Here is a 26,738-nt window from a genome sequence, read left to right on the forward strand (position 1 = left end):
TGGTGGTGGTGGTGGTGGTGGTGGTGGTGGTGGTGGTGGTGGTGGTGGTGGTGGTGGTGGTGGTGGTGGTGGTGGTGGTGGTGGTGGTGGTGGTGGTGGTGGTGGTGGTGGTGGTGGTGGTGGTGGTGGTGGTGGTGGTGGTGGTGGTGGTGGTGGTGGTGGTGGTGGTGGTGGTGGTGGTGGTGGTGGTGGTGGTGGTGGTGGTGGTGGTGGTGGTGGTGGTGGTGGTGGTGGTGGTGGTGGTGGTGGTGGTGGTGGTGGTGGTGGTGGTGGTGGTGGTGGTGGTGGTGGTGGTGGTGGTGGTGGTGGTGGTGGTGGTGGTGGTGGTGGTGGTGGTGGTGGTGGTGGTGGTGGTGGTGGTGGTGGTGGTGGTGGTGGTGGTGGTGGTGGTGGTGGTGGTGGTGGTGGTGGTGGTGGTGGTGGTGGTGGTGGTGGTGGTGGTGGTGGTGGTGGTGGTGGTGGTGGTGGTGGTGGTGGTGGTGGTGGTGGTGGTGGTGGTGGTGGTGGTGGTGGTGGTGGTGGTGGTGGTGGTGGTGGTGGTGGTGGTGGTGGTGGTGGTGGTGGTGGTGGTGGTGGTGGTGGTGGTGGTGGTGGTGGTGGTGGTGGTGGTGGTGGTGGTGGTGGTGGTGGTGGTGGTGGTGGTGGTGGTGGTGGTGGTGGTGGTGGTGGTGGTGGTGGTGGTGGTGGTGGTGGTGGTGGTGGTGGTGGTGGTGGTGGTGGTGGTGGTGGTGGTGGTGGTGGTGGTGGTGGTGGTGGTGGTGGTGGTGGTGGTGGTGGTGGTGGTGGTGGTGGTGGTGGTGGTGGTGGTGGTGGTGGTGGTGGTGGTGGTGGTGGTGGTGGTGGTGGTGGTGGTGGTGGTGGTGGTGGTGGTGGTGGTGGTGGTGGTGGTGGTGGTGGTGGTGGTGGTGGTGGTGGTGGTGGTGGTGGTGGTGGTGGTGGTGGTGGTGGTGGTGGTGGTGGTGGTGGTGGTGGTGGTGGTGGTGGTGGTGGTGGTGGTGGTGGTGGTGGTGGTGGTGGTGGTGGTGGTGGTGGTGGTGGTGGTGGTGGTGGTGGTGGTGGTGGTGGTGGTGGTGGTGGTGGTGGTGGTGGTGGTGGTGGTGGTGGTGGTGGTGGTGGTGGTGGTGGTGGTGGTGGTGGTGGTGGTGGTGGTGGTGGTGGTGGTGGTGGTGGTGGTGGTGGTGGTGGTGGTGGTGGTGGTGGTGGTGGTGGTGGTGGTGGTGGTGGTGGTGGTGGTGGTGGTGGTGGTGGTGGTGGTGGTGGTGGTGGTGGTGGTGGTGGTGGTGGTGGTGGTGGTGGTGGTGGTGGTGGTGGTGGTGGTGGTGGTGGTGGTGGTGGTGGTGGTGGTGGTGGTGGTGGTGGTGGTGGTGGTGGTGGTGGTGGTGGTGGTGGTGGTGGTGGTGGTGGTGGTGGTGGTGGTGGTGGTGGTGGTGGTGGTGGTGGTGGTGGTGGTGGTTGGGGACAGATGACGGTTCTGGCGGCGGCGGCAGCGACCTGCCTGTGACTGGCCAATCGGCCACAGGGGGGGATGATAATACCAACTCACTCGCCGTGGCGGAGGAAAAAACGCTCCTTACTGAGGTGGAAAAAGGTAGGTGCTGAGGCAACTAGGAATAACCACAAACACACGATAACAGGGCAAGAACTGTGCCATGAGTAGTGTCTCATCGTGACCAGCTATGTAACAGAAGAACAGACACCATAACAAACTTTTTCGTACAAAATCACCAACAACCAGATTACATTTAGACTCTTTTCTCATGTATTTTTCTCAAAAGTGATCATTACACGAGCTGGATATAACAGAGTGTTAGATATCATGGAATAGATGTGACAGAATGAGTGTTTCTAATGATCTCTATAACACAGAGAACCCCAGTTATCATTCCTCCTCTATGTTGCCGGATCCTTCCAGTAATGGACTATGGGTACATCTTATTGCATGAGCAAAGGCTTCAGGGAGATTCGTCAGCACCGTCTGCACTTCATAGTTTTCTCGTATACATAGAAAGACTTCATACATTCTCCTACCGTTTTACATTCGTTCGCCTTTATAATAACAGGTTCTTATTCTTTCAGACATACTTGAGGGAGTGTATAATCCATATATGGCTCCTCTAACTTCTCTACTTTGCCTTCTCTTTTAGCTAGTATATGGTCATTGCCTTCCCATGATGTCCACCAATGCACGTCTCTGAGATACACTCCCTGTGTCATCATTATTCCCTCCTCCTACATGACTGTATGTCTTCGATACACCCAAAGTACACTGAGCAGCTGTTTCTCTCTCAGCTTCGCACCTCTGCAGGAGTGAGCACACCTCTTCTGATTCCATTCTGCTGTTCTAACCTTTAATTCCACATCTGAGCGTTACTATCATGTGTGAAAGTAAAAGGAAGGACTATCTCTAAACACCACCAAACTGAACATCAGCTTAATCAGGTACATTAATGGCATAGCAAAACAAAAAACTAATGTAATCTAAGGGAACAATATTATGAGCAACATTATTTCACTATGCATAGCTTTGACAACAGCTCAATACAATGGGATGTGTAAGACATGATCTAACTCCATAACTCTTCTGTGCAGGATTGCTGAGAAGTCTTGATTGAGTGATCTTTTTTAAGCATATATTAGTTTCCTCTGAATGGATATTCCAAATAAGAGATGAAGGTAAATGTACATATCCACCCCTTGTACTGTGAATGACCTTACGGATAGATAGATAGTTTTCTAAATGGAGATAGATATTCAAGAAATCCTGATGTAGTTATCCACAAAAGGAGTAAAGCCATTCAGATGTATAGTATTTCAATAAGACACACATACTCTGTTTACTGGTAGGCATGAAATTCAGCACTTTAAACAAATGAGTCTTTGTTTGTGGGGTCTTCATGTACCACGGAATATAAGTTGAATGAATACTGTTATGATGGAATATCCATGTTCATGTGGGCACCAGATGCCAGAAACATACATAGAATAGATAGGAAGTGGAATATCGACTAGTTATGCAGGCAGTAGCTGTATAAGTCATATATAATGAATCTAGGTAAAAATGAATAGTTTCTGTGCATAGAGGAAGACAATTAATGGATAATGGGCCGCAGATATGATGGTTAATAACTGTACATTGAAGGGGTCTTTAGATGTAGGTGAAATTGGGCAGTAGTTGCAGGAGATAGTGGCCAGTGGGTGGAAGTAGAAATGGGCAGTAGCTATACATACAGTGGGGACCGAGAAGTAGATGCTGGAGACAAAGGGCAGTAGCTGTGGGCAATGATTGGCATTAATCCAATAGAAAATAGAACACAGCATCTATGAGCGATTACAACAGTATTTGCTGTTTGTAGTGGAAAGTAAGCCACTGTGGACAGTGGCAGTAAGTAGTAGTAGTAGGTACGAGATGAAAGTATAGTTGAAGACTAATCTTTGGAAGTAGTTGTGGATAGCCGTTGCAAGTGACAACGGTGAGTTGCTACAAGCAGAAGGTAGTTAGTAGGTGTACACAGTGCTAAATGACATCTCTAGGTGACAGTGGCCCATTTTCTTTCATGTAGAAATACACATTAGCATTAGACAGCAGCTCTATGTATTGAATAATGATAACCAGGAGTAGGTAATGTACGTCATGATGAGCAATTGCATCAGGCACTATGGGGTAGTAGCTGTAAACACCAGTGGGCCCTACCTGTTGGTCGTATCATGGAGAACGGGCGTAGGTAGTTGGAGGCTAGAGTTACAGTGGTAGTGGGACAGTCTTCTCACATAGGTAACCCCGGCAGACAGCCTGGGCGTCCTCACAGCGCAGGTGGTCACACTAGCCCTTCTGATCCTCGCGGCTCTCTATATCGTCGCCATCCTCTTCGCACCGGCCTTCTTGAGGCGTAGCCTTTCTTGGGATATGTGGGGACTGCTGTCGACGGACCTGGATGGTTTAGGACTGCTGGATGTCGTGATGAGCAGGTGAGTGATGAGGAATTTGGCTCAGACGGTTCCCCCCGCCTCCTCTGTACAGGTCCCATCCTCATGATCGCCACTCAGCTATTCATTATAACGGCCGTTGTCGTGGGAGTTGTCATCTTGTTCTACTTTTTGATCGTCGCCCTCCTCGCCAAGCTCTACCCCGAGGAGGAGGAGGAGCCGGAGAGATATGATACGTACTCGTACTACAACTACGAAAGCCCCCACTACAACCGTCGCAATCCGTATGGATCATACAATCGCAGATACTATCAGAGATCACTGGCAGACAACGAGTCCTTCCTCACACGGGTCCTCAACAGGTAAGTCATCCAATTCCTCCTTCCTCACCCGTCTACAGCAGGTGAGTCATCCACTTCTTCACATGGGTCCTGAACAGGTAAGTCATCCACTTTTACCCACAGACGTCCATAACATGTGAGTCATCCACATCCTTACATTGGTCCTTAACAGATACACTCTCCCTCCACACGTCCACAGCAGGTAGGTCATCATCTTCCACATTGGTTCCCCAGATGTAAGTCGTCTCCTTCCTACACGGGTCATGAGCAGGTGAGGCGTTCACATCCTACACAGGGACTCGTTATATGGAAATTACTTAGGCGAAAGTTGCCATCGAGAGGTGAATGACTTCCTTCTTCCCTACAGTCACTCACAGAAAGGTAGTACTCATGATCAGGTAAATAACCATCGGCTAAAACGAAATATATATATATATATATATATATATATATATATATATATATATATATATATATATATATATATATATATATATATATATATATATATATATATATATATATATATATATATATATATATATATATATATATATATATATATATATATATATATATAAAACATTCCCTAACAAATTAGTCTAGGTCTGGTAATGCTAAGCAAATAACGCATGCGATTTTTTTTTCTTCAATTCAACTTCATATTTTTGCTCTGTTCATCAGTGTCACATTTTCCTTAAAGCATGTATCTTAAACTTTACCTAGTTTCATGACATATACTGGACCACATATTCACCCATCTGGATTCAGATTTATATAATGATAATGAGTAGAATAACCCATCTCAGAAATATTAAAAAATCAGTTGTTATCCTAACACACAAGGGTAGTAGACCTAGTCAAATGGCCGAGCCATTGCTACAATGTATGGCGCATTAATACATAAGGTATTTACTGTGGTTTGTTGTTCGCAGCATCGACCCAGTGGAGTCGGCCTTCGCGATACTGCAGGTGGAGGAGCTGGCCTGCCGGAGGCGCACCGTGTGTGAGCTGCAGCAGGCGGCCACCAGGATGCCTCTCGTAGCCTCCCTCGTGAAGTACATCAGGTGAGTGGCTCCTCCTGTATCTCAGGCGATTAGGTTCTAACATGTACGCTGCGGGAAGAACGGCTCCTGCATCGTTTCAGACGAATAAGTTCTTTACAGCGTCAGATACATGCAAGGCCTCAAGTGATAATCACATAATCAAGGAAAATTACATCGACATGAACTCCTCGGCAACTAGGACGACTGGAAGTGATAATAGACAGCCTGTTGTAGAATGACGACGTAATGTAATTCTCCGGATAAGAAAGAGGACATATTTATGTAATGATAATCATAATCTGTATTCAGAACGTCATTCTATCTGAGAATTGGGTAGTTTTCATTAAGACACTTTCTGATCTCAGTTCCAACTCTGACTTTAGCACGAGCATAAGACATGACGGTGGTTTCTCTTCCTCCTTCCAGCCCATCCATCCGAGGTCTGGAGATGTACAAGGAGGCCCAGGAGGCTGGCTCTGCCCTGGAAGACTGCGCCCTGCTCTTCGCTGAATGTCCCACCAGTACGGTCCAGAACCTATGGGGAAACAAATGAGTCCTTCTCCCACGCGAAAAGGAATTCTCCAGGGGAGTCCCCTTTTCCTCTCAGTTCTACACAGGTCTGAAATCATATGAATCAAGATCTTGATGATACATGTTGCTGTTGCTATCATTCATTTTTCGTATCTGTTGTTAAAGAATGTAATCATAGGTAAAGAGTTTTTTATATATATTCACAGTTACTCTTTTATCTCTCGTTACCCAGAAACATTAACGAAAAGAGTTGGAGGGAGAGAAATACAAATTTGCTAGAGACATGTAGCCTTAACTGAGGTTTGGTTAGGATAATTTCCAGATGATCCTCTTGTATTCTCAAAAGTTCATTTGTTTTATTGCATTTTCTTGCGCCATGATAACACAAAACTAAGATTTTACGACATGTCACATTCTATCAAAATCTAGCACATGAGGATGCAGTCTGCTTTTGAAGGCAGTCTTGACTTAATGGCCAGTAAAGACGTAACTTCTTGCATACGTCAGTCCCGTAACTAAGTCATATTTAGCCAAAACGGTAAATGAAATAAGAGAAATAACGGGTATTTATTGTTGTATTTGTTAGTGACAAAGCACAACGATTGTACTTAGTTCCCTCAACATTCTTTGGGCCAGTAATTAATATTTTAAGGATAAATGTTTGCACGGGGTTAAAACCCTACGTCATAGTCTCCTTGCTTCGTCATTCGCTCCAGCATACGTCATTCTGGACGACTATATTGTCCCAGCTATTTCATCAGTGTCACAATCTGTCTTAATGTGATATCCCATTTGACGTGTACAAAATATGGCTCGTTCAGAATGATTCCCATCTTCTTTGGCGTTCAATATATCATTATTTATTTCATCGTTGCTTGCACATTATTCTGGTGTACTTTGCCTCATCACGAACTTGCTGCGCTGGCGTAGGCTATTTTCACAGGTAATAGGATATCTTCACCATTTGTAAACACTCCACTCAGCCTCCTGAGTGGATCAATACTCTCTTGACTACAAGCATATGCTACTCTATCATCGCATTCTTGCTATCTTGCTTTCCACGGTGATATCTTAAGAGGATATATGCTATCTTGACAGTGTTTTCTGCTTTATGCTCAGCCCGATTATGATCTATCAATGAGAGCTTGTGTCATCTTGTAGGTGAATATTTTCTTGACCAGACTACTGTATACTGTATTCCATCTCGACGGACTGTATTACCTTTGACCAAACTACTGTATCCCGTATTTCTTATCTTGGCTGACTGACTGCCTAGACAAAGTTTTGATCGACTGTATAACCTGTACGGACCGACTCCACATGACCCTGATTTACAGCATGGTGGATTTATTGACAAAACGCTGTCTTCAGCCACTGTATTCCCTTTGTACTGACTGTGCGATATTCTGAGTGACTGTATGGACTCTCCACTATCTAAATTGACTGTATGCTATCTTGAGTGTCTATAGTGACTGTACTGCATAATGAGTGACTATACTGATCATACACTATCCTGTATATGCTAACTGTACATTATTCTGAGTGACTTAATTGACTGTACATTATCCTGACTGAACTGACTGTACACTTTTCTGAGTGACCGACCTATCTAATCACTATCCTGAGTGACTATACTGACTGTATATTATCTTTAATGTCTATATTAACAGTATACCATCTTGAATGTCTATAATGACATTACACTATCCATAGTGTCCATATTGACTGTATATTTCCCTGACTGTTATATTGACTGTACATTTCCCTGACTGTTATATTGACTGTACATTTCCCTGACTGTTATATTGACTGTACTCAGTTCTGAGCGACCATAATGACTACACCATGTCTCGAGTGTCTATAATGACTGAACACCATCCTGGATGTATATATATTGACTGTACACTAACATAAATGTTTATATTGACTGTACACTCTACTGGATGTATATATTGACTGTATACTGACATAAATGTTTATAATGACTGTACACTATCCTGAGTGGCTAACTGACTTTACACAGTCCTCAGTGTCTGTAATGACTACACTATCCTGACTTTCTATACTGTTGTACGCTACTGTGGATAACTATACTGACTGTACACTAAGTGTCTATACTGATTACACTATCCTGAATGACTATACTGACTGGACGCTATCCTGAGTGACCATTACCATTGTACAATAGCCTGAGTGACTATACTGACTGTAAGCTATCTTGAATGACTATACTGACTGTACACTATCCTGAACATACGATTAACTGTATACTATCCTGAGTGACTTGTATTGACTGTACACTATCTTGAGTGTCGATAAATTCTGTACTCTACCCTGAACGACTATTCTGACCCTACATTATGACTTCACATTAACCCGACTGTCTAATTCAATTGTAAACTATCCATAGTGTCTATAATGAATTATGCTATTCTGAGTGGCTTATATATATATATATATATATATATATATATATATATATATATATATATATATATATATATATATATGATAATTTGCTCTTCTATAAGTTCTTTGTAGATTAAAGATACGAGAAGGCAAGTTTCTTCTTAGTGGACTGTGTATACTGCTTCTTTCTATCATTTTCACCTAATTTGTTATACTTCATCATTTGTTAAGTTCTTTGCAGAACAAAAGTTTGAATTACTTTTGTAATGAATTTCTGTAATTTATTCAATAAATACGTTATCACGTGACCTTCCTTTTGTTCTCCTGAAGTTTCTGCCATTATGAAAAAAAGAGTTGTGTATAACCAAGATAGAAAGAATTACACGTTTTTCCTCTCTCGCAGTTTAGAAAATATTTCCTCTTTCCCAATACTGGATTTTCTACTGTAAGAGCAGCAGCAGCAGCAGCAGTACAGCAGGCCCAGTAGCAGTAGCAGCTGGCCCAGTAGCACCGACAGCAGTAGAAGTGGTAGCAGTGGTAGGAGCAGTAGTAACTATACGTGTGAGGACTGTGGCACAGATGGTTAATTATACGTGAGATTCATTGCCAATGGTGAGGCTGTTCAAAGAAATGAGAGAGAAGATGCGCTGAGCCACAGACCAGTCTCTGACGAACGTGATCTGTAAAGTAGTATAACGATAGTCAGAAAGCAAGTGCATGACCTGAGAGAGAGAGAGAGAGAGAGAGAGAGAGAGAGAGAGAGAGAGAGAGAGAGAGTTTTAGGTTAAGATCATGTGTGTAACAAACCTCTTAGTTTTCTATGAGTGAAATCTCTTTTAGACAAAAGGGATGACTGGTTGGATTGCCTGTATCTGAACTGCCAGAAAGCACTTGACACCCTGCCACATAGAAGCTTAATAAAGAAGCTGGAGTTCTGACGGGAACAATAGAAAGACTGCTTCAGTGAACAGAGAGAGCTACCATCATGCAAGGGGACAAGTGGATACATGTCAGGGAAGCCTTCTCAAAAATGACTTTATGGTCGCCAGTGGAGTACCGCAGGGTTCTGTCCTGGGACCATTGCTGTTCTTGAACTATGTCAGGGCCTTGCTAGAAGGATTGGTCTTCTATCTAAATATGTTTATGGATGATGCCAGAATCATGAAGAAGGTTAAAAAGCGAGGAGCATTGTATCAACCTACAAGGGAACCTAAACAAATTCCATCTAACATCTTTTACATGAAAACAGTATGTGTTAACATCCTTTCTAATCAGCTTCTCGCCCAGGCATCTCATCACTGCCCCTCGGACTGTATCTCATGAAAAGCTGGTCAATGTTCGAGTCATCCAAATGAAATTAGAAACTTGGAGGCTGTAATTGGGTCACCACTCTTCTCTTCTCATTGGAGGACATTTCTGAAAGCACCAGCTTCTTACTATAGCTCAGCTCTCTTAATTCGGGTATATTCTTGGTTGCTTTTCTCTGGACCTTCTCGATCATATCTTTTTGCTTCTTTAAGATTCTGTGACCAGATTTGTAGGTCACGCTACAGTTTTGGTGTAATATATGTGTTATGCAGCTTGCAACAGCAGACCATTTCCCTCCTTCACAGTTTTCCTGGTGTGGTACTCCAGCAACACATTAAGCCAATGTCGAGACGAATGTATTTTTCTGTAGCTTATTAACGGTAAGAAAATAATGGCACTGAAGTGATGTGTATGTTTGTGTGTGCCTGTACGCCTCTGCTGTGTATCCAGGCACCTGAAATCAAGCTGGAAAATATCCTGTAACCGTTAGAGGTGAAGCGTAGCATCGGTAAACTGTGTGTACTTTGATAAAAGCTACCATAATCTATTCATCTAGAGGCCTGGAGCAGCAGAGAGACATCCCCCCTCAGTGTGTGGGATCTTCCTTGGGTTCACTGCTCCATTCTCGCCAAGTGCAGTATGTCACCAGAACCAAACACTTGCGGCCACCATGTCCCGCCATTAACAGATCACACGGATATCCAACCGCTACTCGTCTAACCTCAGAGAAATCTCGAGATGAGATTGTAACAAATATGGAGAGTAAGAAAACACGTTGCCCTAACGTCCCGTAAATTCTCCAGGGTTAGTCTGGTTCCTGGACACGTAGGCAAGTCCCCTTGGGCCTCCTCGGGTGATGAGAGACTTGTTAAGAGATTTAGTTCAGGTCAGGTACCACAGTCCTGCACACACACACACACGCACGTATTACCTGCTGGTGCAGTGACCGTACCGGTGTTATAGTGGAGGTGACTCTACAGGAGGTGAGGCTCGTGGCACCACCGTGTGTGGTTGCAGGTGGTGGTGGTGGTGGTGAGGCTGGTGGAACCATCGTGTGGTTGCAGGTGGTGGTGGTGTGGATGGTGGAACCGGTGGTGAGGCTGGTGTGTTTACGAGTGGTGGTGATGCGCTGGAGGAACCATGGTGTGGCTACTGGTGGTGATGAGGCTGTTGGAAACCACTGTATTGTTCATGGTGGCGGTGGTATGGGCGTTGGAACCATCGCATTACTACTGGTGATGGTGATAAGGTTGTTGAAAAGATCGTGTAATTGCTGGTACTGGTATTACAGGTGCTGCTGCTACTCCTGTTGCGGCTGCTACAGATGCTTGATGGCCTGGGCGCTCAGGATGGTGTTGTTGACAGCGTCTCTGCTGACCGCAGACTCCTCAGACGAAGAAAATCAAACGAGAGTCTTGCAGATTCAGGGGAACACCACAGATGTCACACAACGAGGTAGGTCAACGCTGCATTAAACACAAAGAATCGAATCACAAATAGCGAATATATATATATATATATATATATATATATATATATATATATATATATATATATATATATATATATATATATATATATATATATATATATATATATATATATATATATATATATATAGTTTAGGGGTCGTGAAAGATTCGTTGACTTAGGTCATTTGGCGTACTGTTATGTTCTTGGAATACATGGCATTGCTTCTGTTGCTCTTCTTCGCTGCATCATCTATATCATCTTCTTGCTTTTGATCATAGTCTTTCCCTGAGACTTATGGAAGTTGATGACGACGGCTCGGTCTGTCTGCTGGTGATCTGTCCGAGCTCGTGGAGAGCATAACGAGCAAAAGTTGAATGATGAGGAACTTTGCTCAAACGGTTCCTCCCGTACAGATCCCGTCCACGTGGCTTTCACTAAGGTGGGCATTGCCATGGCTGTCATCTTTGGAGGCTGCCTCCTCTTCCGCGAGATTGGTGCTGGCATCCTTGACAAGCTGGCTACCAAGGATGAAGACGAAGACGGGTACGAAGAGAAAGAAAAAGATGAGAAGGGAGGAGAAGACAGTGATGATGATGACGATGAAGTGGAAGAATATACGAAGCAAGAGATGTATAGCAGCTACTCACACTACAACCTAGAGGATACTTTTCACAACCAGCCCAGGTTTTACGACGATCACAGCCGTTCATCCCAGTACCGATCCTTGGTGGACAACGAGTGCTTCCTCGCAAGGATCTTCTACAGGTGAGTCTTCTCGCCATTTCCAGTCCAGCCATCACTAGGTGAGTCCCGCTTGCCTCATTCTGTCTCCGAACAGGTGAGCCATGACGTCACACAGTCCCCTGGTCAGGTGGGTAGTTTCTCTCAGAGTCATGATTTTTCAGATCTCTGACACCCAACGTGCATTTCGAGAATACCAATGTTACTCTACTTCCAGATTTTCATTTTCTTCACGTCTCAGATGAAGGTCATTCACCCCCCTAATCAAGGCTTAATTGCTTCCAGCACTTTGGTTTCTTTCAGGTTAGTTAACTTTATCTCTTCTTTGACATTTTGTTGGTTGCTTATTGAGAACTATGTTTGCTAGTCATTACTGAAGGTCACTTTGTGATATGAAACGGATGAAAACTAAATAGGGTCTTTCCCTTGTGGTTATCGATAGATATGAGCCTTTTTGATAGAGACAACAGATTTCAATCCGTATTAAAACGTAAAAACAAGGATTTGTCTTGAGCTCATCCAGTAAACAAACAAAAGCGTGGTATCCACACTAAAGCTGAGTCAGAAAGAGAAAGAGTTAAGCCAGGACGCTCTACTTAATGCCTGATTCTTCGCTCTTCGCAGCATCGACCCAGTGGAGTCAGCCTTCGCTATGCTGCAGGTGGACGACCTGACCTGCCGCAGACGCATCATATGTGAGCTGCAGAAGGTGGCCTTCAGGATGCCACTCATAGGCTCCCTCCTCCTGCTCGTCAGGTGAGGGGGGACTCCCGCAGTACATCGGTAACTCCTGTAGTGCGTAAAGAGTAACTTCCTTCACTATGTCAGGCGAGCAGTCCCTTCACTTCGTTAGATAACTGGTCCCCGCAGTTTGTCGGGTGATTGGCTTTAGTATGGTAGTCAAACGGCTCTTGCAGTAGGCCAGGTGAGTACTTCCTGTGGCACCTCAGGTGTGTCTCTCACGCGATACCTCAGATGAACATCTACTGCGAAACTTCGAGTATCCAAGAAAAAGAAAAAGGAAATTACTCATTCTTTTTCCCATATTCTAATTTCTTTCCACCCGAGACGTCTATGACTAGGGGCACCTTTTGCCAGTGTCATTTCGACCATTATCTCACAAAATGTTGATATGGTTGTTATAAACTCAAACCCCAGAACCAATATCATGGGATGCCTGAAGCTTCGAAGTTGCAGTCCACGTTAAAAGTTTCTCATTCTCCTTTACAGCCGCTGCATCCGAGGTCTTGAGGCCTACAGGGAGGCCCAGGAGGCTGGCGCTGCCCTGGAAGACTGCGCCCTGCTCTTCGCCGAGTGTCCCACCAACACCTTGGACCAGACCAGCGAGCCTCGCCACATACCTGCGCGTCCAGCCTAAGATCCTCACTTGCCCGGTAGAATAACAAATTGTTCTCGATGTTGTGTCGGTCATATTGTTATTAGTACTGTTGTGAGGAGCTGAGCTTGTGCACAGCCTGTTGTACTTCCTGGATGCTGTTGTGAGGAATGGAGTTTGTTGTACCCCCTGTGTGCTGTTGTGAGGAGCACAGCCTGTTGTACCCCTTGGTTGCTGTTATGTGGGAAGAAACTGTTGTACTACTTGGATGTTGATGTGAGGAGCTGAGCCTATTGTACCTCCCTGCTCCTGCTGTGAGGAGAGGAGTTCGTTGTACCTCCTGGGTGTTGTAGTGAGGAGTAGAGCCAGTTGTACCTTTGGAAACTGTTGTAAGGATTGGGGTCTCTTGTAACTCCCGACTGCTGATGTGAGTACTGGAACCTGTTGTATCCCCGGACGCTGGTGTGTGAGGAAGAGAACATGCCGCGTCTCCTTGCTGTCGTTGTGAGAGGAGTAGGGTCTGTTTTACCTCCTGGCTGCTGGCTGCTGTTGTGAGGAGTGGGGTTTATTCTGCACCTTGGCTGCTGTGGTTAGGAGTTGAACCTAATTGTACCCGTTGGTTGCCGCTGTGAGGAGTGGAGACTGCTGTACCCCGTGGCTCCTGTTGCGAAGAGTGGAAGCTGGTGTACCTCCGGGTGCTGTTGTGAGGAGCAGAATCTGTTGTATATCCTAGGTTCTGTTGTGAGGAAAGAAGCCTGTTGTACCTCTTGGGTTCTGTTGATAACAGTAAGACTTCTTGTTCATACAATTGTGTTATTTCATGGACAGAAGCCCCTTGCACACCCATTGATGCCGTGAGAGGGAGAGACTAATGTAGTCCATGAGTGTTGTGTGGGGTGGAACCTGTTGTACATACCTCACTGGTAACACTCAAGGAGTAAAGTCTGTGCTATGACTAAAGATGGTGTTTGCTGTACCCCAGTGATCCTGTTATGTGGAGTAGATCCTGTTTTTTACTCCAGCTGAATATGTTGTGTAGAATTCTCATATTAAAGCATCGTACACTAATAACCGGTAAAGACGCACACCGTATGGGTTATGACTTTCATATGTTGATGTAAACGATGGCCACTGAATCCCAAAACATATACAGTTAAGAGAGAAAATAGAGATTATTCAAGATAATGTAATCACTGACTATACTGCGGGTAATAAAGATAAAGATAATGTAATCATTGACTGTACTCCGGGCAATATACATGAAGATAATGTAATCAATGAATGACCTATAGATGACAAAGATTAAGATAATGTGATCATTAATTGCACCGTGTCTGAACATAGATCAAGATAAAGTTGTCATTAAATGTACTGCGCCTGACAGATTAGGGCAATGTAATCATCTACTCTACTGTGTTCTCATAGATTGAGATAATGTAATCGTTAATCATTCTGTGGCTTTCATATCGTTAGATGATATAATGAGTGACTGTGCTGTGGTTGACGTACAGTAAGGTGATATAATCAATAAATGCACTGAGGGAGATACAGATAAATATGTTTGTTGCATGTTCTAGGCTCCAACACTATCTTAAATGGTAATGAAGCATCTTTAGTTTGACTACTACTCTTTGTATCAGAGGTTTTAAATACTGTCATATGTTTACTTCACGTGTTGACATTACTATCTACCCTTTCTTAAAGAGAAACTATCAACAGTGAGAACTCAAATGCCTTTGGCTACTTATAAGTGACGTGAATCTATCTATCATAGTCTTCATTATATTGATGTAGATGAACTCGATGCTTTAAAGCTTGATTTGATGTCCTCTCTTATATGACTTAAATATTTATTATAAAGTACATATCTATTATATTACATTGTGTTTTTGTCCTAACTAATGTAAAGTTTGAGCTGATGTTTAGTCATTACATATAGGCCCTGTGTTAGGTAAGGGCTCCTCAAAATGCCATGTGTGTGAGTGGATGGAGAAATGTCACGTATGATTTGAATAAATGGCTTTCGCCAATGACCTGTTTGTAATTCCCCCTCTTCAACCAGACATGGATGGCTGTGTGAACGGAATAACCCAAGGTCTGAAACTCTCGAGGGGAAAGTCTAATGTGTGTCAAGTGTAGACAAGAAAGTGAAATAAGGAGTGAGAAATCCTACCCCTTCTGCCCCAGTGAAGGAGATCGTTCCCCTTCTGTCACAGTGAAGGAGCTCTAGCCTATCCCCTTCTGTCACAGTGAAGGAGCTCTATCGTATCCCCTTCTGTCACAGTGAAGGAGCTCTATCCTATTCACTTTCTGTCACAGTGAAGGAGCTCTATCCTATCCCCTTCTGTCACAGCGAAGGAGCTCTATCCTATTCACTTTCTGTCAGAGTGAAGGAGCTCTATCCTATCCCCTTCTGTCACAGCGAAGGAGCTCTATCCTATTCACTTTCTGTCACAGTGAAGGAGCTCTATCCTATTCACTTTCTGTCACAGTGAAGGAGCTCTATCCTATTCACTTTCTGTCACAGTGAAGGAGCTCTATCCCCATTTTTCACAGTGAAGTAAGTCCTCCCCTTACGTACCAGTGAAGGAAATTCCTCTCCTTGTGTCACAATGAAGTAAATCCTTCCCCTCTTCTATCACAGTGAAGGAATCACCTCATTCTTTCGCCTTAGAGAGCGAGGATTTGATTTCCTTTTATCTTATAACATGATACTATTCACAGATATGTCCATTCTGTCTATAGTGTTGGAACCTGTATTCCTCTGCTATTACCTGCTGAAAGACATCTGCATTTCCTACTCTCTTGACGAATAAACAACGCCTATACACTAGATTTTACAATTGTGAATAGAAGTTTTCAGGGTTAACATGAGATGCAGTTAAATGTTAGGAAGCGAGTGAGATTTAGAATGAGAATTGAGTAGAAATTTGCGTTTTGGTACGGTTAAATCTGCCTCGGCTATCGCTTTGCCCATTACGCGGTGACACAAAGGTCTGAGTTAAGACGGGATGTATGTTCAGTGCGAGAAAAAGAACATGTGTCGAAATGAGGAGGGGAGGGAAAGCAAGTAAACAACAGGGCAGAGGAGTTTAATCCATTCATCAACTACTTCTAAGCAACAATGGTTCTTCTTTACAGTTTTCTTTTTTTTTGTTAATCAGTTTCTTAATTTCATATCATGTCAATGGTTGCTCTATCCATGCATCTTTTAAAGAACTGTTCACTCACTATGTTATTAATCGGGTTTGGAAGCTTATAGGCTTTGATCAGATCAGTCCCTACTCTTCTCTCCCCCAGATTAAGCATACATAAGGCCTCTAGCCTTTCCCTGCAACTTTTTTCTCTCAGTTCTGATACCCAGTTTGTTGTCCTTCTTTGGACTCTCTCCAATACCTCTTTGTGCCTCTTTAGGTGCAAACACCGTATTTGAGCAGCATTATTGTCAGTAGATTGTTTGCCTCCTTATGTTTTCTCCCAAAGTGACACTCTGTCGACAGGTATGTGTGTGTGTGTGTGTGTGTGTGTGTGTGTGTGTGTGTGTGTGTGTGTGTGTGTAATCATTTCCTCTATGACACTTAAACATAAGCTCCATTAACTGTGTGAATGGATGATCTTCTTCCAGTTTCTCTTTTATATGAGGTGAATACAGTTCACAGAGAGGAACTGGGACATCCCTGACCAGCGTGCTGAGGACCCTTGATGAATTCATATACCAGTGACCTCCATCCTGAATGATTATCCATACACTACATTCATATCAAAACCTGACTATATGACTTAATTGAAGGGAATGAAGAATAATATGAAAAAAATCATATTGTTGAGTCCATTCAGCTCTAAGGCTATGGTCTTGGTATTGATACGAGCTTATGATTACTGTATGTCCGAGCGAGGCTGTGGGATGCATCCTCCCTGATAGCATCAAGGGGGTTCAATGCCCTTTTGCTGGAGGGAGGTGCCACATGCCACCAGATTACGCCTCAGTCGTCCTAGACCAATCACATTACACAGCAAATCTACGACCAAAGAGGGACAAACCCTTGAATTAATCCCAAGACAAATTGAAATACAAATGTTTAGGCGAATAGATATAATGTACAAATAAGAGAGAAAAAGAAATGGTCTGAAAACTGAGAAAAGCCTCAAGTCGGGAGTGTCGGCTGGTCATGGGGGTAGAGAGACGAGCGTCCTGGGCCGACGGTAGAAGAAGTAGCTCAGGTGTGCACCTCACTCCCAGGCTCACACCTGACGGGATAACGTCGTTGGTGCCTGGTGCTGGTGTTGACGCTGCTCTACATGTGAGGCAGAGCTGCCTAGACCAGAGGTAAGGCAAGTAGTTGTACGTACTTCGTCTGGTGACTATGAGTGGATGTTGGCTCCTTGTGTATCCTCGCAAACCTTTCCACTGGGAAAGGGCCTAAAGTCATACATAGTGATGCGTATAGTTGGTGTTGCAAACGACTCATCCACTGGCCCGGATTCGATCCCCGGTGCGGGCAGACGGCGCACTGACCACAAAAGCTGTTCATCCGTCCTCTGGTTGGGAGATAAGTGGGTACCAGTTTCGGCTGGGGGGTAAAGCACCACAGCTGTGACAGGCCAAGCCAGCCGACAGCATGGAACTCGGTTCGAGCTGATCCAGAGGAGGTCATGTCCGACAACATGGCACTAACTCACAGGCCGGTGACTGGCTTACCATAGGTTGGTAGTTTACTCTTACTTTTACTCTGGTTTGCTTGGTAATTGATGTACCCTAAGGACGCCCTTGATGGGGGACTCCGTAGCTTCGAGGTCGCGTTCTACGCGGGAGCAGGGAAGCGTTCACTTCTCGCTCGCGGCGTAACCAAATGCAGGTGTAGTCTGGACCCGCGCGTGTGTGTGTGTGTTTGTGTGTGTGTGTGATTACTATTTAGTGTTACGGGAGAGTTTTGCACTTGTGTTGCCCCACCTCTCAACCTTATACATACGTGTGCCAGGCCTTTAATTCCTACTGCTGTATGCACACGAGCACAAACCCCAGCCTAAGCCAGGTAGTCGTTAATCGACCAGCCCTAAGGGAAGGATAAACACCTGGGTTGGGTTCTGTCCCACTGCCGTGCCTAGGATTCGAACCCCGGGCCTGTGCTGACGCGCGATCAGTAACGCAAACCACTACACCATGGAGACATTGCCAGCCATGATGATAGACCCCGTTTCACTTGGCAAGGGTCACGACAACCTCAAGGTCTTAGTTACAATATGCCTCATGTTCTTGCTTTTCAAGGCAGTTAATCGATGAATATAACCCCAGCAATCACTGTGTGATGAAGCGTAGGAGTAGAAGGAGATGGTCCATCCAATGGAGGGGAGGTTGAGATACACCTAACGGTACTAGGTCAAGATACAAACGAGTGTGTCTGGACCTTCTCGATCACTGCTTTGCACTTCTTTGTGTGTTTGTGTGTGTGTGTGTGTGTGTGTGTGTGTGTGTGTGTGTGTGTGGTGGTCATGATAAGTGAACAGCAGGAAATTAATGAAACCTGTCACGCGAAGAACATTATCAACTCTGTGAAAAGAGATGCACATGATGTGGACAAGTAGGGAAAAAATAGAAGAGTGATGAGAAATCTAGATACATTATATAGTTAGAAGAGAGAGAGAGAGCCAGAGAGCATACATAAATCTAAGAGATTGAATGGTAGTCAAAAATGATCAAGAAATAGGGCCTCAATGTAGCTCTTGTACCCTCGTCCACCGTGGTCAAACGAGTGTGTCTGGACCTTCTCGATCACTGCTTTGCACTTCTTTGTGTGTGTGTGTGTGTGTGTGTGTGTGTGTGTGTGTGTGTGTGTGTGTGTGTGTGTGGTCTTAGTATTTTGGCAGTTTTGGGCCAGATTTCTAACAGTTCCCTTATTCAACAGTCTAACTACTGCTACTGCTGTTGCTGCTTTACTATGTTGTTGTGGACGATGAAAGCAGTGATGGGGGTCGCCTCCATCTTGGCGGCCACCACCTCGGCAGCTGAGGAGGGTGATACCAGAGTTTTAGACACAGAGATCACCGACCAATCCGACACCGGGATCAAAGGACCAGATGGAAAGCTCATCACGATCGGGCAAGCAGGTGAGCACACACACACACACACACACACACACACACACACACACACACACACACACACACACACACACACATACCATCTGCTTTGTTGCTGTGGTTCAAGCAGACATAATTCTTGCTTGGCAGAAGGTTTGATAACCGAAGCTTAAAACTAGATTATGTCAAAAGTAATACTAGATACTGTATCAATTTTAATACATTTAAATGCAGAGCGATCATCTACAACTACAAATCTCCTTATATGTAGCCATTAGTATGTTAAAGTAATGGAACTAAATAGAATGCTCAAAAATGGTTTGATATTTTCTTTTTTTTTTGAAGCTCTCATATGCATACTATGCTTTTGATCAAGAAATTAATGCTCGCTTTCTACTGTAGCTTAAAGAGGAATATAATTGTTATTCTTTTATCTTACTGTAGTATAAGCCATGGGCGTCCAAGCTTCATGATGTCATGGTAGTGGAATTGAAATCGAACAGCTCAATATCATGTCATTTATTACATTCAACTTCACTTATGATCAATAATTGACCCAATCTCGCTAGCATGATGCTTAGCTACAATCATGTTACACAACGGTAGTGGTGGATAAGTAGTTATAGACCTTACTAGCCAAATAGTCTAAGTGTACTAACTGATTACGTAAAAAAAAAAAATGCTAGAAATCTGAAGCGGGCCGCATTTGGCCCGCGGGCCACAAATTGGACACCCGTGGTATAAGCCTTCACAGGCATTGACATGTAAGCACTTGAAAGATTGTGGACCATAATGTCTGACTGATGTGAATATTTTCATATCGCATTTTAGTAGATACCATGATTTAAGATTCCTGATGTTTAAAATTTTTGTTTTTATATTCAAATGATTTTCTTTTGATAATTCTGTACGTCATAAATTTTCTAAGATTTGAGAGGTGATAACAGGGTTGTTGTTAGAGGCCGGCAACAGTAAAGTGAACCGTGATGCCTGAAATTTATAGAGAAGTGAATTGTCTGAGTTACTCCCAGTGGATAGCAAAGGGTGAGGAAGTGTTCAGGTCAGTTAAGCAGGAAGCAGAGCAAGGGAAGGTATAACTTCATGTGTGAGCTATAGAGAGTAAACAGTTGCGTGGAAATGTATGAATTAACTCCTACTTTGAAATCAACAAGAGGTAACAGCAATCGCGTTAAATTGCACAGAGGATATGTAACATCAGATGATCAGAAGATGAAAAGAAGCTTTGAGAATAGGCAGGCTACCTGTACGAAGTGATTGCGGTGATGGATGAGACTGGAAACGCTGACAGGAGGAATAGCATTGTCAGTAGGGGATGGAGAAAGATAAAAGATAGAAACATAAGATGTTTATATGGAGCATTAGCAAATAAGAAAATAGAATGGAAAGTATTAAAGTAGTGAAATGTGTGGTAGGTAAATGGAGCGGAGGGAAGCGTGATGTAAGTACCGTAGAACTGTCTAGATAAGGTAGGGCATGTGTTGAGGTGAGAGGAGGCATGAAGAACTAGTTGGAGGGTCGAGGCTGGAATAATTCAAGGGTTATGCTGTGTCGCCAAGGCTGGGATGGAGAGCTAAGAAGGCAGTGGTGGTATAAGTCCAAGAAGGGGAAAGAATGGAGAGAAATATGTAGTGAATATTGCACATATGTGTTAATGAAAGTATTACTAAGAGATGTGAAGGAAAATATTGGACTTCAAAAGAGAAGGAAATTAGAAAGAATCTATAGGAATAACATATGGTAGTGGAGAGTAGCCCTATATAGAGGTGGTGCTCTGTGTTATTCATCGTAGACAACAGATACTATCTGTGGGTTAGCAGGTGTAGGGAGGTGGTGTTAGCCACGAGCAGTAATGGTTGGTGTTTCGGTATACCACATGGTCCTGGCCAGCTTGCTGATAGAGATATCTCGGCAGACCCCTTGGGTGTGTTTATTGTGCAGTATGTGATAATGACGCTGATATCCTTCGCCGCCATCTACATCATCTTCGTTGTCTTCTTGCCCTCTGTCGAGAATCGTAGCCTCTCCTGGGGCTTGTGGGAGTTGCTGACGACGGCGTGGCCTGCAGATGATACAGGGCTGATGGAGCGCGTGCTAAACAGGTGAGTGATGAGATAGTTGGCTCAGACCGCGTTCCCTCCTGCACAGGTGCGGGCGTCGCTGCCATCGCACAGGCGGCCATCATAACGGCCATTATCCTTGGGATTCTGCTCCTGGCGCGCGAGCTCGCCCTCTCCCTCAGTGCCAAACTATACCCCGAGGAGTATGAAGGATACGATACATATTCCTACTACAACCGCCACGACAACTACTATAACTACCCCAACTCTTACGATTACTACAACCACCGTAGTCAGAGATCCCTGGCCAACAACGAGTCCTTCTTCCTGAGGATCCTCAACAGGTAGGCTAAGTCACCCCTTCCTCGCGAGCTATATACACTGCAGCTGAGTAGTGAATCCTTCCTCATACCGAGTATCATCACCTGACGAACTGCTGCTCAGTGAATATAAAAAAAAAAGGAAAGGAAGATTATATTAGGACTGACTTTTTTGACATATCTATTCCTTTATTCATTCCCAGTCGAACTGGTGTCTGCTCCAGTACCCTCATACTAGATTGCAGCCTCATGCCCTCCCATCTTGTCCATGACCTCTTGACACAGACAACAGCATGACCTCTTGACACAGATGGCGGAAGCATCACGGATGGTCACCCTCCCTCATTCTACATGAAGACCTGGTGACTCCTGAGACGCAGGGGAAATCGAGAAGAGACATTTTTCCTTCATATGTTTCCCCTTTACATGTCATTTGTTGAGTTACATATTACCATCACACTTGGTGAGCCATACACATAGTCAGTTGACGTCAAATAGCCAATAATTCTCGCTTACAAGAGATTAGAAAAGTTCCCTTAAGTCAGAAGAATATATATATTTATCAGCAGGGTTCAATGACAGTAGATTTACACACACACACACACACACGGACCTCCGTGGTGTAGGGGTTAGTATTGCAGACCGTCATGCATGCACGAGCCGCCTGGGATCAAGCCCACATAGGTTCGAATTCTGATCACGGCAGTCGGTCCACAACCCACCCTGCTGTTAATCTTCCGCTGGAGGATGGTCAATATAATGGGTATTTGTCTCAGGCTAGGGTGTGTGTGTGTGTGTGTGTGTGTGTGTGTGTGTGTGTGTACATATAAGGGTTAACACATAGGTACATATATACAAGGCTAAGAGCCTGGGCAACACGGGTGAAAATTCTCTCTTCCCGTAACACACACACACACACACACACACACACACACACACACACACACACATACACAAACGCTAATGATGCTGTCGAAAATGCTATCAACCTATCAATTCATCCAATTTATTCAAAGCATGGGATGTGGCTAACTGATTTTTTTCTATGTATCCAGTCAAACATATTTTGCTTTAGAGTACAGTCGCTAGTGTTCAAAGATACTAATATTCTAGAGATACATTTTATTCCAGAGAGGATAATCATATGTATTTATACCTTGTCCTTATATGTATATTTTCAGATTAGATATTCACAAAGAATTCGAGATTAGACACAAAAAGTGAATGAAGGCGATGAAGATAGTGGTGGTATTAAGCATGTATTTCATTCTAGTGAAATTACGTGTTACATGCATTAGCTTAAACTGCTGTCTGCGTTTGCAGCATCGACCCTGTGGAATCGGCCTTCGCGTTACTGCAGGTGGAGGAGCTGGCCTGCCGGAGGCGCACCGTGTGTGAGCTGCAGCAGGCGGCCACCAGGATGCCTCTCGTAGCCTCCCTCGTGAAGTACATCAGGTGAGTGGCTCCTCCTGTATGCATGGTGAATGGCTTCCGCAGTCCATTAGTAACACCTGAGGAACAGTTGGCGAATGGCTTATGTATGCGTCATGGAAGGCCCAGACGTATGATCGAACGGATCATTTGAAATCAACTTCTTTTTCTAAAGTAAGATAAGCGAGTGTGGGACATGAAGTTGAGTCGGGAAAAGAAAACGATATCCATGATAGGAGCAGGCCAATGGGAGGTTTATCATTCTACAGGGATTATTGCACTAAATATATACCACCTGTATGGGGAATTATAAGTTTTCAGAAGTAACAGCAGCTTGTGTGACATTTGTGCACCATAAGCACGTCAGGCAATAAATCTTTGGCACCCTCCTTTCAGCCCATCTATTCGAGGTCTTGAGGCCTACAGGGAAGCCCAGGAGGCTGGCGCTGCCCTGGAAGACTGCGCCCTGCTCTTCGCCGAGTGTCCCACCAACACCATAGTCCAGAGCCGGTAGGTGGGTGAGTCTGGAGTCGTCTCCTTGCAACTCAAGGGTCCTGCAGTGCCTATGAACGTAGACCTTCAAGCAATGATGTTACACCATTGGTCTTGAAGATTCTCCACAGTTACTTACAGCTGATTCATGTCCATAAATAGAAGGCTTACTTTATGAAATCTAAATCGACCGTAAGGTATCTGAACCAACCGTGAAGGATTCTGACCCCATGAAGAACTCTGACGGTGATGGTCATTCCTATAAAATAAAGGCGGAGAACGACATTATATAACAGTTTCAACATAAGCTTAACCATACTTATTCTCATCTTGACTATTTCAAGATATATATATAAAAAAAAAAGTGTAGTTTCTATGATGTCAAACAGAACATTGTTGATAGACACTTAGTGATTTTTAATATTTGCTAAAACAAAATTGTTGATATATTCTAGTATTTTGTTATCAGGCCAAACGTTGTTTAGTTAGATACCGAATTCTCATCATTATCAAGTAAAATAAGTTGTTGATGGAGCTTGATTGACTTGCGGCCAGTAAAGGCGTCATTGCTTAGTAGACGCCTATAAACGTGACTAAGTCAGTGTTGCCAAAAATTTTTACAAGAGGTTATAGGGCAAAACGGGTGTTTTTTTTCTTCTGTCTTGATGATACTAATGTAGAGATGTAGTCCTACTCCTTTATATATAGCAGCCGACATGGCACGGGCAAAAACATGCCCTCTATCATAGCTATCTTGGTCGAAAGGTTTATGTTCCTTGTATTCTCTTCTCTTTCTTTTGCCGAATTCAAAACTAGCAACTGATTTGCAATCACATCACACCTCTCTCCCACTGCCCTATGCAAGGACCATCCCTTAGTGAATCTATATACACACACGAAGGATACCATATCAAATCATGTGATCAATCTATGTTTTGTTGCAAATTGTATTCTCTAAATGTATCATTGTATTGGTTTTATTAGTTGTTGACCGATTCAAAACACAGTTCGCTGTCTTCTGAGTGCATCAAACTTGACCTTCAATTCATGTAATATTCTGAACGTCCATCTACTGCTATGCTAACTCAATGTTGTTTGGATTATATTCCACATATCTTGAAGTGCTTGTTTGCTATCTAGACAGGATACATTCCCTCAACATATCCTCTATTCTGGTTGGATAGACCGGACAGACTTCTTGACCAGCGGCATGTTTACAAAATGTGCTGTTTGACCTTTTGACATGTTGTTTGACCGACCTCCACTTCGGCTTGACTGACTTCATGCTGTATCCATTACCTCGACAGATTACGTGCTATCTTAAAATGGACTAGGTGCTTCCTTGACCAAATGGATACGAACATTAGCATTACATGCTGTAAACACTCGTTCTTCTGAGGTGCTAGATATCATTTTGACCCAATGGACGCTACACTGAGCGATTTGCTTAACACAGCGTAAGCTCACTTAACTGATTATATGACATCTTGACTGAATACACGGTATCTTGATTGACAGCATAATCGTGGACGAGTGTCATGAATTGTCTTAATGTATATCATGATATTAACTTTAGTGACTTCTATGTACGCTATCTTACAATATCTTCTCACTAGACCACTTGATATCCCCTAACTTCACCTGCACGTGAGGTTCTTGACTCAATGAATATTGACCTAATTGCAAGAGGACTTGACTAACTTAGTTACGTTCACTCACTGTTAACAATCTTAATGACGTTGACTATAGCCTTTGTTCTTATCACTGACTGATTGTGTATCTTCAAATGGTCCTGGGATAGCAAGTCTATAGCATCGCTATCTTGAATCATTCAGCTCTCGTGTGAGATGATCTATATGATATCAAACGAAGCTCCAGACGTTTAAAGTAATTTAAGGGTTCTAGTGATACCCGACCCTATATATCTATGACTATACGCTTATATACTAGGTCAACATATCCACTCAGAGCAGCTAGCCTGTCTGTTCTGGTCTGTTTTGCTTTGTCATTATATATGAGTATTACTCTGGAGAGGTTATCATTATTATCATTATCATAACTATTATTATTACTATCATTATTGTTGTCATCTTATAATTATCATCATTATTATTATTATTATTATCATTATCATTATTGTTATCATTATCATTATTATTATTACTATTAATATTATTATCATTATTATTATTATTATTATTATTATTATTATTATTATTATTATTATTATTATCATTATTATTATTATCATCATTTTTATTACTATTATCATAATTATTGTTGTTATTATTATCATTATTATTATTATTATCATTATTATTATTATTATTATTATCATTCTTGTTATTATAACACCTGTGGATAAAAATGCGTAAAACTAAAAGCAAAAATGCCCATGTTCCACAATTCTATGTGTGTCTGTCACAAGAATACTGTATGGAAAATATAGATTTATGGTTTGATATGATTCTCCTCTGGGTAAGGGAATTATAGAGATAAAACCTAATAAGATATATATATATATATATATATATATATATATATATATATATATATATATATATATATATATATATATATATATATATATATATATATATATATATATATATATATATATATATATATATATATATATATATATATATATATATATATATATATATATATATATATATATATATATATATATATATATATATATATATATATACATATATATATATATATCTATATATATATATATATATATATATATATATATATATATATATATATATATATATATATATATATATATATATCGTTAATGAGATGGCCTTGATTAGGGCATTCAGTTGCCCGTGTCGTCTGAGCTAACGTAAAATGTATATGTGTGAGTGTGTGAGTGTGTGTGAGTGTGTATACTCTGTATTTCTAAGTATATTCTGCAAGGCTTGCGCTGGACGCCCGCCGCCACATACACGCACATACCTGTAACTCTTCGAGTGATATAATGTATTTAATGTTTCTAATAAATGATATATCTTTATCGTTCTTGTTAATCATTTACCTTACTACTTGGTGAGACTTGTGATTACTTAAGGGGAACAGTTTATAACACTGGGCGTAATGAGAATGTGAATGAACGAGTCTTCCCCTCATCTTGTTTTGACGAACATATGGTCTTTTAGGTCCATACTCCCAGGTCGCTCCAGTGACCAGTTTCCGACTATCATCCCACTCACGTA

The 26,738-nt window shown here is 43.1% G+C and overlaps 3 protein-coding genes across 4 annotated transcripts; all 3 read left to right on the forward strand.

Moving 5' to 3' along the window:
• The first annotated feature begins 1,533 nt into the window (after positions 1-1,533).
• LOC139764156 (uncharacterized) lies at positions 1,534-8,570 on the forward strand. Its single transcript, XM_071690700.1, has 4 exons — positions 1,534-1,588; positions 4,019-4,286; positions 5,201-5,332; positions 5,738-8,570. Exons 2-4 carry the CDS (start codon positions 4,030-4,032, stop codon positions 5,862-5,864), a joined length of 516 nt encoding a protein of 171 aa, XP_071546801.1. The 5' UTR covers positions 1,534-1,588; positions 4,019-4,029; the 3' UTR covers positions 5,865-8,570.
• A 1,462-nt stretch (positions 8,571-10,032) lies between these two features.
• LOC139763989 (uncharacterized) lies at positions 10,033-14,787 on the forward strand. The gene is made up of 4 exons (XM_071690462.1): positions 10,033-11,014; positions 11,446-11,797; positions 12,398-12,529; positions 13,004-14,787. Exons 1-4 carry the CDS (start codon positions 10,639-10,641, stop codon positions 13,149-13,151), a joined length of 1,008 nt encoding a protein of 335 aa, XP_071546563.1. The 5' UTR covers positions 10,033-10,638; the 3' UTR covers positions 13,152-14,787.
• Positions 14,788-18,998: 4,211 nt separating this feature from the next.
• Positions 18,999-26,083, forward strand: LOC139764157 (uncharacterized). 2 transcript variants are annotated; one of them, XM_071690701.1, is made up of 4 exons: positions 18,999-19,214; positions 21,354-21,609; positions 22,909-23,040; positions 23,413-26,083. In XM_071690701.1, the coding sequence occupies exons 1-4, from the start codon at positions 19,046-19,048 to the stop codon at positions 23,528-23,530; spliced, it is 675 nt and encodes a 224-aa protein (XP_071546802.1). In that variant the 5' UTR covers positions 18,999-19,045; the 3' UTR covers positions 23,531-26,083. The 2 variants fall into 2 exon arrangements, with proteins under 2 accessions (XP_071546802.1, XP_071546803.1); XM_071690702.1 differs by lacking the exon at positions 21,354-21,609 and adding an exon at positions 21,121-21,307 and having other exon boundaries at positions 23,413-26,082.
• The last annotated feature ends 655 nt before the right edge of the window (positions 26,084-26,738 follow it).

The sequence above is a fragment of the Panulirus ornatus genome, chromosome 48 (assembly GCF_036320965.1).
Source record: "Panulirus ornatus isolate Po-2019 chromosome 48, ASM3632096v1, whole genome shotgun sequence".
NCBI lineage: Eukaryota > Metazoa > Arthropoda > Malacostraca > Decapoda > Palinuridae > Panulirus > Panulirus ornatus.